Source organism: Dipodomys spectabilis, unplaced genomic scaffold, assembly GCF_019054845.1.
Source record: "Dipodomys spectabilis isolate Male_0828 unplaced genomic scaffold, ASM1905484v1 ptg000365l, whole genome shotgun sequence".
Taxonomy (NCBI): domain Eukaryota; kingdom Metazoa; phylum Chordata; class Mammalia; order Rodentia; family Heteromyidae; genus Dipodomys; species Dipodomys spectabilis.
The window spans coordinates 12,530,129-12,547,082 of record NW_024871042.1 but is presented as its reverse complement, the minus strand read 5'-3'; the positions used below and the strand labels follow the sequence as shown (position 1 = coordinate 12,547,082).

General features: G+C 36.2%; 1 protein-coding gene across 10 annotated transcripts in view; it reads right to left on the bottom strand.

Moving 5' to 3' along the window:
• Clasp2 (cytoplasmic linker associated protein 2) overlaps window positions 1-16,954 on the bottom strand; it is a 209,233-nt gene that overhangs the window by 142,763 nt on the left and 49,516 nt on the right. Inside the window, exon 1 of one of the 10 annotated variants that reach the window (XM_042666388.1) lies at window positions 14,413-14,521. The exons of the other annotated variants lie outside the window; for them this stretch is intronic. Within the exon in view, the coding sequence (XP_042522322.1) occupies window positions 14,413-14,428 (16 nt within the window). The 5' untranslated portion in view covers window positions 14,429-14,521. Of the gene's footprint in view, window positions 1-14,412; window positions 14,522-16,954 lie in introns of those variants that run through there. 10 annotated transcript variants of the gene reach the window in all.

Genomic DNA, 16,954 nt, shown 5'->3' with positions numbered 1-16,954 from the left:
ATTAATTTTTAACATTTTAACAAGGCAGACTAGAGTATATATATTAAGTATGCAGATTAATAAGTTTTCACAAAATGAACACTGTAAATAATATATATGTATTATATATATGCGGTATCTAACAATTCAAATGATGCTGTAGGACGTAGACAATAATATATATTCTGTAAACAAATAGATCTGACTGTGTTAAAATAAAACTTTATGTATAGAAACAGGAGATTTCAAGCCTAGCTGCTTGGTAGGCAAAGATCAGGGATTGGGGGCTCCGGGAAAGCCAGGCAGGGCATTAAGTTCTTGAGACTCCATGTCACTAAATGGAGTGACATAGTGGTACATGCCTGTCAACCATAGCAACACAGGTAAGCACAAGGAGGAGGATTACAATACAGGCAGGCCAGGGTATAAAGCAAGACCCTACCTCTAAAATAGTTGACACAAAAAGGGTTGTAGCGTCTGCTGAGCAAGATGGAGACTAAATTCAATTCCCAGCACCACCACCAAAAAATAAAAACCAGCTAGATTTGGTTTGCAAGCAACAACTTGCCAATTCTTTCTCTAGAATAACCAATAAGAGAAGAACAAGTATCTACAGAAAAAAATAAATGGAAGAATTATGAAATAATTATTCCAGCCACTGGAGTGTCTGAGGTATGAAGGTCATGAGTTGAAAACCAGTCTAGCCTCTGTAATGAGACCCTGCCTCAAGAAAACAACAAGCAAGTGAATAAAAAACCCATACAAACAGAAAAAATAAATATAAACATAAAATGACAGATATAAAACTAAATAAGCCAAAGTTACCTTAAATATAAATCAACTAAGTAGTTCAAGTAAATGACTGAGACTGATTTTTTTTTTTCTTCCTGGGGTTTAAACTCAGGGCCTAGGAATGGTCCCAAGCTTTTCTTGCTCAAGGCTGGAACTTTACCACTTAAGACACACAATTTCACTTCTGGCTTTTGGTGGTTAATTGGAGTAAGAGTCTCACAGACTTTCCTGCCTAGGCTGGTGTTGAACCATGATCCTCAGATATCAGCCTCCTGAGTATCCAGGACCATGGTATGAGCCACCAGCACCTGGGTAAGACTTAAAATTTTAAACAGGCTACTTAAAGGAGAAATACTTTATAAATAAAATCATAAGAAGGTTAAAATTAGAATGACTATGAAAAATGTCAAACGAAGAATCTCTGTATTAATTTTAAACAAAATTGTACCTTAAAGAATTACTAGAATGGGGGGGGGGGGGGCAGTGGCTCAAGCCTGTAATCCTAGCTACTCAGGAGGCTGAGATCTGAGGATTGCATTTCAAAGCCAGCCCGGGCAGGAACATCTGTGAGACTCTTAACTTCAATTAACCACCAAAAAACTGGAAGTCGCACTGTGGTTCAAGTGGTAGAGCACTCGCCTTTTGCTGAAGAGCTGAGGGACAGCACCCAGGCCCAGAGTTCAAGCCCCAGGACTGACCAAAAACAAAAACAAAAAAAGAATTACTGGAATGAGCTGGGTGCTGGTAGTTCACTCTTGTAATCCTAGTGAGCTACTCAAGAGGCTGAGATCTGAGGATCACTATTCAAAGTCAGCCCAGGCAGGAAAGTCCATGAGACTCTTATTTCCAATTAGAAACCAGAAAACTGGAGGTCGAACTGTGGCTCAAAGTGGTAAAGCTCTAGCCTTGATCAAAAATGCTCAGGGACAGTGCCCAGGCCCTAAGTTCAAGCCCCATTATCAACCCCCACCCCCAAAGAAGAATTACTAGAAAAAGAGACAGAGATTTAGTAATATCAAGGAGCCAATACAATGGGGGGAAAATTAGAACACCAAATGTTTATGCAAAAATATAAAATAAAAACTAAAGGTTTTTTCTAAAAGGAAAAAAATAAATCTACAGGAAAAAAAACTTTTACCTACTTCCAGAAGCTATATATTTCTTTACCATAAAGGAAAGGAAAGACCAATTCATCATTCATAAGTAGTAAAATTAGAAATTTATTTTGCAATTTATGTAGAGGTTATGAATATTTTGGGTTACATTTTTTTGGGGGGGGAGGGTCAGTTGTGGGGCTTGAACTCTGCCTGGGTGCTGTCCCTCACCTCTTTAGCTCAAGGTTAGTGTTCTACCACTTAAGCCACAGCACCACTTCCGGCTTTTTTTTTTCTTTTTGCTTATGTGGTACTGAGGAATCGAACCCAGGGCCTCATGCATGCGAGGCAAGCACTCTACTATTGCGCACCTTCCTAGCCCTGGGTTATGTAACTATAAAATAGCAAAATAAATCCCAACTATTTTCTTTTTAGCAGCTAATAGTTCTCAACAGATTCTGATTTTCATAAAGCTGGATTTCGGGAAAGCAGGGTCTTGCTTAACTCAGGCTGGTCTCAACTCATGATACTCCAGCCTTGTTTTCCTGAGTGCTGGAAGTACAGGTGTGCAACAATACCCTTGGCTTAGAAGCTTCAGGACATGAACTTTGTCTTGTTAATGTTGTAAAACTCCAAAGTCTAGAACAATTCAGAGATGGCTTAGAAGCTTCAGGACATGAACTTTTGTCTTGTTAATGTTGTAAAACTCCAAAGCCTAGAACAATTCAGAGATAATTTTCAGTCAGCTAACTCCTCCCCAATTCTCACTTTTTGTCCCCTTAAGTTTATTCTTCAGTTAGCATCCACAGTTGAACAAAGTCACATTACATCAAAGCTCAAAATTATCTCATGATTCCATAAAAAAAGACCTATCAGAATTTTGGCGCATGTGTGCGTGTGCGTGTGTGTGTGTGTGGAGAGACAGACAGAGAGAGAGAGAGAGAGAGAAAAGCAGAGAGATTTTACTAAGGACTGAACTCAGGACCTTGAGTTTGCAAGGTATGTGCTCTATCACTTGAGCCAAGGCTACAATCCCTTTTACTGTTGCTTATTTTTGAGGCAGGGTCCTGCTGTATGCCATGCCTGAGTTACCAGCCTCCTACTTATGGATACTGGATCTAACTGGCACCATTTTCGCATCTTGTACATGATGGGGACTTACCAAAAATTCCTAGAGGAGAAATTCCACTTCCCCATTACCACCCCCAGGTGATAGTACCTGAACTCCTAGAAGAAGAAGGGGTAGGGACTTGGACAATAGGTTCCCAGACCTGCCAGACGTGTACCATAAACTCCTGAGACTCTTTGATCACTTGAGCATCCCTGACCTTGCCCCCTAATCATGACCTTAGTTAGGCCCCTTGACCTCTGCCGTCATTATGCCATCTCTCATGTCTCCTGACTCTCTTCAGGCCACCACTGCATCCCTCTTCGAACTCTCCATTAGAGTTGATCTGGTTTATTGACATTGTTTTCTGCTCTTTCTTTATTAACCTTGTGGCTTAGTTTCCTAACTGTATTAAGTGCATTAGAGGCTGCAAGATTTTTGTTTGTTTGTTTGTTTGTTTGTTTTTGGGGGGGGATATGAGTCGGCCTGCAGTTGCCTGGCTTTCTAGTAATACACCCAATTCAACCTCTCAAACTGTGGCTTCTCTGTATCTTGCGAATGAATTCCTGTATAAGAATGACAGGTATATATCACTGTGCTCAGTCATAAGACCTTATTCCATAACAGACATGTGCCACCAAAGCCAGCCATTGGTTGTGATAAAGTCTTTCAAACTTATTTTTGCCCAGCTAACCTTGAACTAGGATCCCCTGATTTCCACTTCTTAAGAAACATATATGAGCCACCTTACCCAGCTGGCCTATCAGGTTTCAAAGAGATTACATATCAAATCTCTCCACCCTCATCTTCCACTTGACTTCACTGTTTTTCTTCAACTCTAGCACACTAGCTTCCTTCTGTGACTCCTGTCAAGGCTTCTGCCCTTGTTCTTCCTACTTATAATGCCTTCCACATCTCTGCTCTCCATTCTTCACTCACCATCTGTATGTTTGTATTCATCTATCACCTTTTCAGTGAAGTTTTGTCTAGACGCCAAAATTACAAGTTGGTAATTTAATCTGTCCCTGCTTCCTTGCCTTATTTTTTTCTCTAACACTTATCACCTATGTTACTATTATCAAAAAATTTGTTTACCTATCTTCTTTCCTTGAAATACATGAGAGTGGAGACCCTTGTTTATTTTGTCTATTGCTATATCTTCAATATGTGGTACAATGCCCAAAACATAGTATTTCACAAAAGGGAGAGTTTCATTCTCCAGTAAACCATTACTAAGTTACTGGAAGCAAACAACTATACATACTGGATAAAATTCTAATGTTAAAAAAATCTAGTCAGTCCCTACACAAGGAATGGAGGATGGCGGATCAACGTCAGCTGGGGCAGAAAGTTCACTACACTCCATCTCAAAATAACCAGTAAAAAAGCAGAACTGGAAGTCTAACTAAAATGTTAATGTCAACCTTTGCCAAGCATGAGACCCTGAGTTCAAACCCCAGTACTGAACAAAGTACTTAAGTATCAAACATTTAGGAAAGAATATGAAATACAAAAGAAAAAACTGAATGCACTAAACCTTCTCTTCTGAATATTCAAGTCTGTGTGGGGCCCTGCAGACATTAATCAAAATTGATATTAAGATGCAGGGCCAAAAGTTGGTATACTGAATGACTAAAAAGTGAAACAAAGGTCTTCTTTTTCTTTCTTTTTTTTTTTTTTTTGGGGGGGGGGGGGTCCAGTTGTTGGGCCTGAACCCTGGGCCTGGGCGCTGTCCCTGAGCTCTTCAGCTCAAGGCTAGCGCTCTACCACTTGAGCAACAGCGCCACTTCCAGCATTTTTCTTTTTGCTTATATGGTGCTAAGGAATTGAACCCAGGGCCTCAGGCTTGCAAGGCAAGCGCTCTACCACTGAGCCACCTTCCCAGCCCCAAAGGTCTTATTTTTCTATAGGCTATAGTTTTTAATTTTTTTTCAAAAAAGTGCAATAGGGGAACTAATTAAATAGAACATTTTATTAAAATAAACCTCAGGTTATCTGAAGTCCCAAGTATTAGGGCTCAGACTGATGGTATTCCCAAGAATACAAATTTGCTTGAAAATTCCATGAAAGTTAATCTCTGGACTCAAATTACAATACAAACAGCATTCTAAAGTCATCAGACATAACAGGAAACATAAGCAAGAAGAAATAGAAAAGATATTAGAAAAAGTTCTAAAATCCTGTGTTTATGAGACATAGATTATTGAATTTGTGCCTATTTGGAAAGCTGGAAATGACGTAGGAGATCAGAAAATTATAAGAAGCGCTATATTAAAAAAAAAAAAAAAAAAAAGCCAGCCTCAGAGCAGAATGCTGGTGGCTCATATCATGCCTGTACCTGTCATCCTAGCTGAGATCTGAGGATGACAGTTCAAAGCTAGCCTGGACAGAAAAGTCTTATCTTCACTTAAGCACCAAAAAAAAAAAAAAAAAAACCAAACCAAAACAAACAACACCACCAAAAAAGCTCTAAGTAGAGCTGTGGCTCAAGTCACAGAGTGTTAGACTGAAGCAAAAAAGCTCAAGGACAGGCTGAATTCATCCCCCTTACTTACACACACACACACACACACACACACACACACACCACAAACAAACAAACAAAAGACCACTCAAAATTACAAGTGAAAATACAGTAACTAAATTCAGTGGGCAAGCATAAAAGTGGATTAGATATATATATAGTCAAGGGGTCATTAATGAATGAGAAGATAAATCATAAGCTATCACTCAGGATATATGTGAGTAGGTGCTGCAATATTTAATGAACATAGGAGGGATTAAACACAAAAAGTGAGCTGTAATTTATGACTATGTTGATATCTTTTCTCACTCCAATATTTCAAAAAGAAAATTCTCTGATTGGGAGCTCAAATGGAACAAGATAAATATATGGAAAGGTACTAGAGGAAAGAAAACAAATAACAGTGAGCAGGACATAGTGGCAATCTGTATGATGGAGATGAGAAAGGTGGAGAAGAGTAGGAGAAATCAAGAAGTGCAGGTGGCAAAGGAGATGGAAGTGAGAGGTGGAGGTTAGAGAGGGAGAAAAGACGAAAACAGAGGAGGACATGGAGGAAAGGACTGAGAAGGGGAAACAAGAAAGGAAGGTAGAGAGAAAACAGGAAGGTTGTTTGGATTCTAGAGTCTGCTTTAAAAAATTCTCAGTTCCTTTTTGTAATGGTCAATTCCCTGGTTAAAAGAAGTTTACATATATGTATATAAATTTCTGTTACATTTAGATGTGTTTATAAATAAGAGGTAGTTCTATTTTGTGTCATTTCTTAGATGACAGAATGGAAGAAAGGATGTGAGATAAGAGAAAGAATGGCAATATGGTTTTACTTCTCAAAAACATCTGAAGTTGTCAGGAGCTGCTGCTCATGTCTGTACTAGCTATTCAGAAGGCTGAGATACGTGGATCAAGGTTTGAAGTGAAGAGAGGCAAGAAAGTCCCTGAGACTCTTATCCCCAATTAACAAATCCAGATGGTGTGTGTGGATGCTTATATATTTATACATATATTTATGTTTATATATAACCTAGATTTTTATATATACCATCTGGATATATATTTGCATTTTCTGTATTTCACTGGTATTTTATAATGAAATAGTTGTATAATTTTTTCAAGGCCAATCTCAAAGTTTAACAAGGCAACAAACACAATTGTTTTATTATCCAAAAAAAAAAGGCAGAAGGGGTAGAAAAGTATAGAAGGTACACACACATAAATAGAAGAGGAGGCAGATAGGAAGATAGGGGCAAAAAAAAGAGAGAGAGGGAGGAAATAAGTAGAAGAGAGGAGGGATAGCCAAAAGAGGATGGGGGGTAGGGGAAGCAACTAAGATCAGGGTGTACATCTTTAGCTGCCTTCAAACAGCAATACTTGGAAGCCGTCCTCAGCAAGCAACTGAGATTTACTACAGTCCTACAAGCCTGGACCTATATGCTAAAAGTCATAAGGCTATGAAAGTGTAGCTTCTGTTTTGACTTTTAACTAATTTGGAGACCTGAACTAACCTATTCTCAGTTTATAACAAAACATAAAGGTAAACTGATATGAGACCATCTGCTGTCCTTATTACTTAGTGTGAGTTTCCATACATTTAACCAACAAACTATCTAGGTACTTGGTTACAGAGTGTTGCTCCGGGCCTAGCAGGATTTGTCACATAACATATGGGATGTAATTGTATTAATTTTCTAAAATTTAAAAGGTTCTAAATTTCCAAATATTAACTGGGTCCCCAAGTTTTCAGATAAGGATTTGTAAATTTATATTACTTTAATCAAGTGTATGTATATACATGTATATACACATGTATATGTAATATATGTTATTTATACATTCACTATATATTCACTATATATATATGCCAAAACCCTTGTTTCTACATACATATAAAAGGCCCAATTTACATAGCAAATGAGAGTAAGTTAAAACTTTCCATCAGGTCTTTGTGTGGTTTTTCACTTTGTGTGGTTTTCCTTCAGTGACACAACTCCTTTCAATAGCATGGATTTTCACCTACAAAACCAATGCCAAAGTTTGTTTCCAGTGCCAAAGTTCCTCTTTTCATTTGTAGCTGTGTCCTTCCTTATTTTAATTAAAACAGTAAGCAACAGGGCTTTATATTTCTAAGCTGTTTCACTTTCTTCCATATTTAGCACTGACCATGGTCATATCTAACAGCTAACATATCTAACAAATCTAACAACTGAGATTAAGAAGAAATAATCTCTATTCCATATTGTACATTGATGTCCCAGAAAACTCAATTACTCCCCTACATCATGCTTCTACAACAGAATGCACCCCATTGGCTTTCCTGTGGACTCACAGGTCTCTCTAGTTTATGCTCTTCTGATGGCATATGCTGCCAAATCTCCAATGCCCATTTCTAGATTTTACCATTTCTGAGCTCCAGATTTACATGTAAAATTGCCTTTGACATCTCTCCTATGAAAATCAAACTCTACGAAAATATCGGACATCTCTAGTTTTTTTTTTTGGTTGTTGTTTAGTTGGGCTTTTTCATTTTTTGTTTTTTGCCAGTCCTGGGTCTTAAGCTTGGGGCCTGGGCACTGTCCTTGAGCTTCTTTTGCTCAACACTAGCACTCTACCACTTGAGCCACAGAGCCACTTCTGGTCTTTTCTGTTTATGTGGTGCTGAGGAATTGAACCCAGGACTTCATGCATGCTAGGCAAGCATTCTACCACTAAGACATTTACAGCCTTGTTTGATTGTTTTTGCTTTTGTCAGTCATGGGGCTTGTACTCTGGACTTGGGTGCTGTCCCTAGGTTCCTTTTGATAATTTAATCTATCCTTTTATCCTTGCCTTATTTTTTCTCTAACACTTATCACCTATGTAACTATGATCTACCATTTGAGCCTCTGTGCCACTTCCAGCTTTTTTTTTGTGATTAACTGTAGATAAGAGGCTCACAGACTTTTCTGCCTGGGCTGGCTCTGAACCATGATCCTAAGATCTCAGCCTCCCGAGTACTGGGATTACAGGTATGAGTCATCTGTGCCCAGCTAAGACGTCTCTAGTTTAACACCGATAAAAACAGCAACATCATCTCCAAACCTGTTCTCCCTAAGTCTTCTCTCACCCCACTATTATAGTTAATTAGCTGCTCAAGCTCACAATGTAAGGACCTCTACTGTAAGTTTTCCTGTGGTCCACATAGATGATCTACTGACCATTCTTGTATACAACTCCAAGTTCTATCTTAAATCTATTTCTCCTCCCCTCTCTCAATCCCCCCCTCTTTTTTTGTTACAGTACAGAGGTTTCAACTCGGGGATTCTAGGCCCTTCTGCTGATTGTTTTTTTTATAGGAATTCTCACTTTTTTCCCTGGCTTGTACTATGATCTGCTATTTACTTTTCCCTCCATAACTGAGTTGATACACATGTACTAACACACCTGGCTTTTTTTTCTATTGAAATGTGGTCTCAAGCACTTTTATGGCTGAGGTTCTCTGGAACTGCAGTCCACCTGGATCTCTACTTCTTGCATAGCTGGAATGATAGGTACACATCAAATGGCAAGCTACTGGTTGAAATGGGGTCTTGAGAGCTTTTTGACTAGACTGGCCTATCTCTGCTGCCTCCTGAGTAGCTAGAATTATAGACATAGACCACTAGCATTCTCTTTATATCTGACAGCAGTTCTAATCTAAGACTGGAACAGTGTCATTTTGGCCTATCTTACTCAAAGACCTTATACTAGTCTCCTCGCCTACATTCCTGATCTCCTGCTAAACCACAAATTAAATCTATTGTTCAATATTAATATCACAAAGGAATTCTGACATTATATGCCTTCTGACAGAAATCCAAAATGTCACACAAAATACTACCTACGGAAAAATTAGTATCAATAAAACTAAATACAAAAATCTGATTGCATTTTAATCAAGCCATCAGAATTTTCAGATTTCAGGAAATACAGGGAATGAAGAAATACTTAAAAGGAAAATACAAAATGCCATGGTAATACAACCAACAAACCTTAGTGTGGAAAACCTTTACCCAAGGTAATATCTATTTTCTTCAATAAATAAATTCCAAGAGGATAAAAACAGAGGTCAATGTTATGGATGAATAGAGAGATAAACCAACTGCAATGGTGAACCCTGTTGAAATTCTAATGCAAACTACAAAAAGGTAGTTGTGAAACAGCTAACAAAACCTTAACACTGAATATTTGACACTCAGGATTAAGTTTTTAGGTAAGAGTCAATGTTGTGTTTTTTTCCACGTAAGTGAATCCTAGCTTATTTAAATACTGGCTTATTATGTGTAAGCAGTTTCTTTGAATTATTTACTGATACTTTGTTTAAAAAGAAAGTCAATGTTGCTCTATTTTGAAATTTTTTTCACCTTACCTATGGGCATGAATACATATTTAAACACATAGTCAAGTAGGTAGACTGAGGGAATAGTAAATAGGTATATAGATGGATAAAGATTGTTACATACTTGTAACCTCTGGAAGCTGGATGATGGCTACTTAACAGAATTAATTATAGTATTATCTATTTCTGGATATGTCTGAAATCTTTTGTAGAAATTATAATAATTTATTTATCCTTACTAAAACCCCAATTAAGCAACATTGTAAGAGGAAAGAAAATGGGGGTAAGGAAGACTATTTTTGTTTTCCTTACTGAAGTGTTGAAGATTGAACTTAGGACACATACTACCACTTGACTTACATGTGTGTCCTCTGACTATGTGAACAAACACTTAAAAGATGGCTGCAAAGCCCTAAAAGATGCAAATAAAAATAGTGGAAGGCTACTGAAGCTTCTATAATAGTAATGCCATAGCAAAGCTGCAACTCAAAATTCTAAGAAGCTGACTACAACAACAGAGAACTGACCTACCTTGAAGAATGACAGAGAAAATAATTTCTAAGTCAGAATATACAGAAATGAATACAAATAGCAACTGAAATTTTATGTAATGATTGCATCAAGCTCTTCACCAACTCCAACCCAGGGAATTCAATACACATTAAGTATGGACATATGCATGTTTGTATGACCCATGATTTTATGAAAATGGAACCACCAGAAAAGCAAAAGGCACAATCTGGGAACCAATTAAGTTTGCTTGTCAATGTTAAAATTTAATAGAAGATTTAAACAACAAAGTGAAGGATATGTCCCACAATACAGAAGAAAGATTTTAAAAAAGAGAAGAAAAAACATAAAAGACACAGTGAATCAATCTAGTACATTCAACATCTGACTAATACCAATTCTGTGAGAAAAGACTCAGCATAATAAAGGGAAGGACAGAGCTAAGAATAAAGTAGTAAAATTGTATTTCAATTTAAACTAAAAATCTAACTCAGTAGAAACTGAAAACTCAGTGATTAAAAATAAGGTAACAGCTGAATTTTAGTATTCAAATAAAATGTTGTGTTTTTGGCAACATAGTAATCTTAATTAACTATTTTCTTTACAAAAAAAAGTTTTATCCCATATAAAATTTAATAGGAGCCAAGAAATTTAATAGAGTACCTTAAAATTTCTAGCAGAAATAACTGACTAGCTAAAAATATATTTGCCAGGAAGCTGATACATGTTTGGGGAGGGAAGGGAACTCAAATGAAGGAAGGGTGAGCAAATACAGTCATTCCATTCAATGCACATTATATAAAAATTGGATGTATCTTGAGAGTAGGGATGGGATGGTGAGCTGGAGGAGAATGATGTAAGGGATGAGCAAGATGCACTGTACTTATAAAGTGACTTCTGGAATGGAAACTTTTTTCTGTAATTACTTAATAAGTCAAATACATACACATATATACATATGTATATGTATCGGAAGCTCCACTTCCAGTTTTTTGGTGGTTAATTGAAAATAAGAGTCTCACAGATTTTCCTGCCTGGGCTGGCTTTGAACCACGATCCTCAGATCTCAAACTCCTGAGTAGCTTGGATTATAGGTATGAACCCGTAGGGCCCAGCTATAGATGAAGATGTTAAGTAAGTTAATACGTAGATTTGTTTTTCCAGGGATTTAAATTCCATAATCCTCATATGTCATAACAAATATTCATAAGTATGATAGAAGCAAAACCATTAATTTCTTGTTATTTTTTCCATACCCACTAAACCACATTTTATTATTTGGAGTGGTCCCAGAAGCCAAAGGATCCTGCAAAAGGTTAACCTCTAGAAAGCAATACCATCATTTGCACAGATTTTTTTTAAGACTCATTTTTGGAATAAGTCTGTACTGAAATGTTTAAAACAAAAACTTTATTTCTTTCCAGTCACTCTGCAGCAACAAAAGGCCAAATTCTTCTCTCATACTTCTGGGGTAAATTGTAGGGCCCAGCATCACATAATAATCCTACAAGTTTTTAACTCTATCCGGTTTGACTGCCTGGAGCTACCAACACAGTTATTTAACTGCTTGGTTTTATAGTCTTAAGTAAGGCTAAAGATAACTAAACAGAAAACAATACTCAAAAGCCACCACCAAAAATTCTTAAAGTGATGGTCATTACAGTGGTTCACAAATTTGAAATAAAAGTGCTAATAAAAATATCTCATATAACCATAAAGTTAAACAAATAATCTGAACTTCCATAAAAGATGAAATGATTATAATTTTTCCTTATAGTGAAATACTATTTAACAGTTTAAACAAATGAGGCAGAATAACACATAACGGCACTGAAAAAAAAATCCTCATGCCATATTAAGTTTCCATAGTGAAGCAAAAATACATTCAGAATATCACTTTATATAAATACAGCAGAAAAAAATACATTTTGAAGAACAGGGGTGCAGCTTAGTGATAGCGGTCTTACCTAGCACCCAAGGAGTCCTTGGGTTCAATCTCCAGTATCTTGCAAACACATCCCCCCCCAAAAAAGGGGTTATTTTAATACTCAATACGTATGTTGAAGCCCAGTTAAAAACATGAAATGACATCCCATATTAATAAAATGTTTACCTATTCTTATACTTGGGATTTGGAGATAGTTTTGAAGGAATTTTTGCTTTATTTTCATTTTTGTATTTTGAAAAATATTGATATACTAAGTTCATAATTAAAATTACAAAATGAACAACATAGGCTAGGAATAGTATAACCAAATATTTATAAACATTTACATGATTCTAGTGCATATATATATGTGACAGAAACTAACATGCATAATTAGCAGAAGATATTAAACTATTAAAACTACATATAACTTGTTATATATATCTTGTTATCTTTAAATTTTTTACTAAGGTATATTTTAATCAAAAAATATTTCTATTAAAAATAAAATTAGATGGAAAGTTATCCTCTAGGTCTTAAAAACTGTTATTTGATTTTTCAAAAAATTCAATACATTCCTAAACTGTCTAAAGGTATTTATATACTATTTGAAAAAATAAAAATTAAGCAAGTATAAATTGATACCCAATGATCCTAAACTTTTTTTAATGAAAATTAATCTGGATATGGCCCAAATCAAAAGCAAAATTTCCTTTTAAGTCATGTGTTGTTGTTTTTCTTTAAAGGAAAAAAAAGATGCTTTTACCTTAAAAACTAATGACCCTCATTTTATTTCTATAAGATTATATAAATTAAGGGGCTGGGAATGTGGCTTAGTAGCAGAATGTTTGCCTAGCATGCATGAGGCCCTGGATTCTATTCCTCAGTACCACATAAACAACAACAAGAACAAAAAAGATTATATAAGTTAAGTAAATTCTTGGAATAAAGCATGATGTATAAAACCAAATTACTGTCATATTTCCATTTTAATGTACACTATATAGTTTAAATGACTTTCTATCAATACCATCATTTTGATAAGTTTGTCTTGTAATAGCCTCAAGGGGACAAACTCCTCAGAGAAGAGGTCATCATATAGAATCACAGGAAGACTGAATCTGTTAACGAGTTAAAAATCTTCAAATATGAACAAGTCTGCCTACTAAAACATGCAAAACATTTTTGAAAAGCTTCATCTTCCCCTTTATACACATCTCTAATACAGATATGATTATAAAGTATATCTCCAAGGCATCTTAACAAAAGATATGATACTGGGGGAAAAAGGCTAAGTTATGAGGGATAATACCAAATGCACAATTGGAGCTCTGAATTTGGCTTTCTGTTCTTAGATCTGGGACAGATCTCAGTAAGCCTCAGTTTCCTGATCTGTAAAATGAAAATACTACCAAAATATTATATATACTTCACAGTTATTTGTACCTGAGAAGTTAATATATTTAAGTATATAAAAGTGCTTCTGAAAACTAAAACACTATATGTTTTTTAATTATTCTTACCAAAGTAACAGTGATAAAATTAATTTTAATCAAGGTATTTCCTGTACAGAATTCTAAAAAGGCTACATATCTTCTAGATTACTGTTTACTGGAGACACTGACAGACACATACATAGTAGTTAGTGTAGTGTCCATGGCAAGCCATTTTGCTTCTTTGAACATTTTATAACCACAGAATTGTACCTGTGTCAAATACAACAGGAAAGATGCCAAGCTTGCTAATCAAACCTTCCTGCCAAAATCTGTCATTCCTCCAAAGGCCATGTTCTTCCTTCAAAGCTTTTGCATACATTCCACGTTTCTTCCACTATCCCCTCATATCCAATACCAAAGACTGAAGATTGCTTGAGGTTGCAAGGTAAATTTTCACATTATGTTTGCTAGAACCCATAAAGAAGCATCAAGTGGAAAAAGATATAAAATGACAAGCACACACACACACACACACACACACACACACACACACGTACATACTAACCATACACACACAAACATGAAAATGTCCTTCATTCTTTAGGGAGAAATTTAATTTCTTACATAGCAAATGATCGTCACCTTAGAATGAAGTGTATAACACAGTAAAAGAAGGAAAATAATTCATACTCACCATCTCCCATAGCCATTCAGATGGTCCAGGGAGGTCTCTCAAACCAAGAGGTCAAATATCACAGCAAATAAGTGCAGCTCAGAGCCTGCGCCACTGGGCTCGGCCTGCAGCCTGCAGACACCCGAAGCACTGTGTGACCCAGGCCGTGCTGCAGCTCTGCACCGCAATAGCCAACAGCTGCTACTCCACTTCAAAATAAAAGTCTGGGGTCTTGCTGAAAATCCTCGTTTATTTAGGAGAGTGGAGCCGGAGCTTGATCAAGATTATCCTTCTACTTGCACATATGCAGTTATTTACAAGTTATGATGTTTTTTCCTTGTACTGACTGCCTGAAATTTAATCTAAGAAAAGCTCTGGAAGCCAATAAATGCCATCCCACTGGGGGACTTTTAATGCAATCATCAAAACACAAGGCATGTGTTCAGCAATCATTTTCTGCTTCCCTAAAGATACCCATGTAATCAGTAGCAATCACATGATCTGATGGATTAACTGATTTTCGCTTTTTTAAAAAGGTTTTCAAACCTTTGTCATTATCTTTTAATATTTACGACAGAAAATTGCTAAAAGTGCACAAACAGGAATAGCCTAGTTTCTATGATTAACTGCTCTCATTATGCAGGAAGCATTTCTGGCTGCCGTAAACAAATCACGTCAAAGACAGCCCATCAAAGGCTGCTCTGTGTGTGGACAGCAGTGCCACACGGAACAAAGCTTGCTTCTGGTGGAGGAGACAGAACCTAGCCAGTGCGCAGCTGCAGGGGTGCAGAGCACCCTCTATCCAAGCTATACAACCATCAGCATATTATCAAGCTCTGAAAAGGCCTTGGGGCTCCTAGTCACAGATATGTTTTTAAATGATTCCCAAAAAAGTATTGATTTGCTTTCGATCAACAGGGGTATATTATAGACTATAAACACATAAAGCAAGTCTGGAAGTTACCTTACTGACTTATATAAGCTAAATACAAAGATTAAGTTCTATGCTTTATTTTATAGCCAGCCTCTAAGAGCAATTCTTAAACAGTACAATTGTTTCAGAGAAGCTGGAAATTACCATGACTACATGCCAAACTATGTTAGGTCCTGTATATATATTAGACAAATTAATTGTGCACACTGTTTTTGTTTTTACAGTGAAAAGAAAAAGACTTGCAACCACAGCCACCAACACTTTTAGTGTTTACCTCTTGGTTACCATAGGAGACTGTCTAGAAAGCAACATGATGACATCTGATACTGTCAAAATCACAGAGGACTTTCAACTTTCAGTCTTTTTCTTACTACTAGGCTAGTACTGCCTTCTTTAAGTCATATGATTCATTTTAATGCATTTTATTCTAATAGCAGAACTAATTCTACTATACTCACAAACTCAAGCCTAACTCATTTCTATAACATGAGACTGAAGTCAGACTTGAAAAACTCTCAATACAATATTAACAACAAAATCTAATTTCTCTCTATTCCTAAACTAAAGGGTATGCTCAAATCTCTGATGCTATAATTTACTCTGTTCATGAGTGTGCTGATCTAATGCTTGAGAAAATAAAGAATGAAACCAGAACTTAAAAGAGTATAGACATGGCAATTAGGACAGAAATCAGAGGCAAAAGTATGAGATATAAAAACCTAAGTACTTGGATATGCATAAGGGGAGAGGAAGTATAATAAAATTTTTAAAAACAAATTATCTGAATAATAAATGCAAATAAGATAGTGTTAAACTATGTCATCCATCCCCACTCACCATGTCATTCTATAGCCTAAAGCCACATGTAGACTTCCTGGAAGCACACCAAAAATCCTTTATGAGTATTAATATATGCTAACATAGATAAATGATATAGATAAGATTCTATAGTCTATTTAAGGTCTTCATGCCATAGCATGCTTACTTCTCCCATTGCATTTTATATATGCTTACCCTGCAAGCTACTACCAACCTCACTGGGCTTTAGGCAGCACTGATTTCCCTGTTCTTTGAATAAACCGAGTCCTATTCCAAAACCTCTTGGCTCTTATAGTCTTGATTTCCTCTACCCAAGTGTTTTCCTACCATTTCTCCAACGACTGGATCATTTTCATTTATGAGTTCAAATACATCAAGCCTCAGGGACACTTGCTCCACTATTCTATCTGAAGTGACACTACTGAACTACTCATAATTTCATTATTCTATTTTCTTCACTTAGTACTATTTAGATGGTAACTGTTAGCTAAAATGACTCTAAAAAGGCTATGTTACCTTTGTAACAAGCTCTATATTGTCTTTACTAAAGCATAGTGATTTTTTTTATCACAAAGCACTCTAAGTAATTATACTGTAAGACATATGATATTTCATTATTATAAAAGACAATAAGCAATTTTATTGACCATAATAGTTTCTCTCACAAAATATCATGTACAACAAACTTGAAATGCATGTTATATTGAATGAGCCCCAAATAATTTGCTTTTAAGTAAACAAAATGAGTGAGAAAAAATATAGTGTCTTCAATGGCTTTTCACATACATACGTAGAACAGTATATATGAAC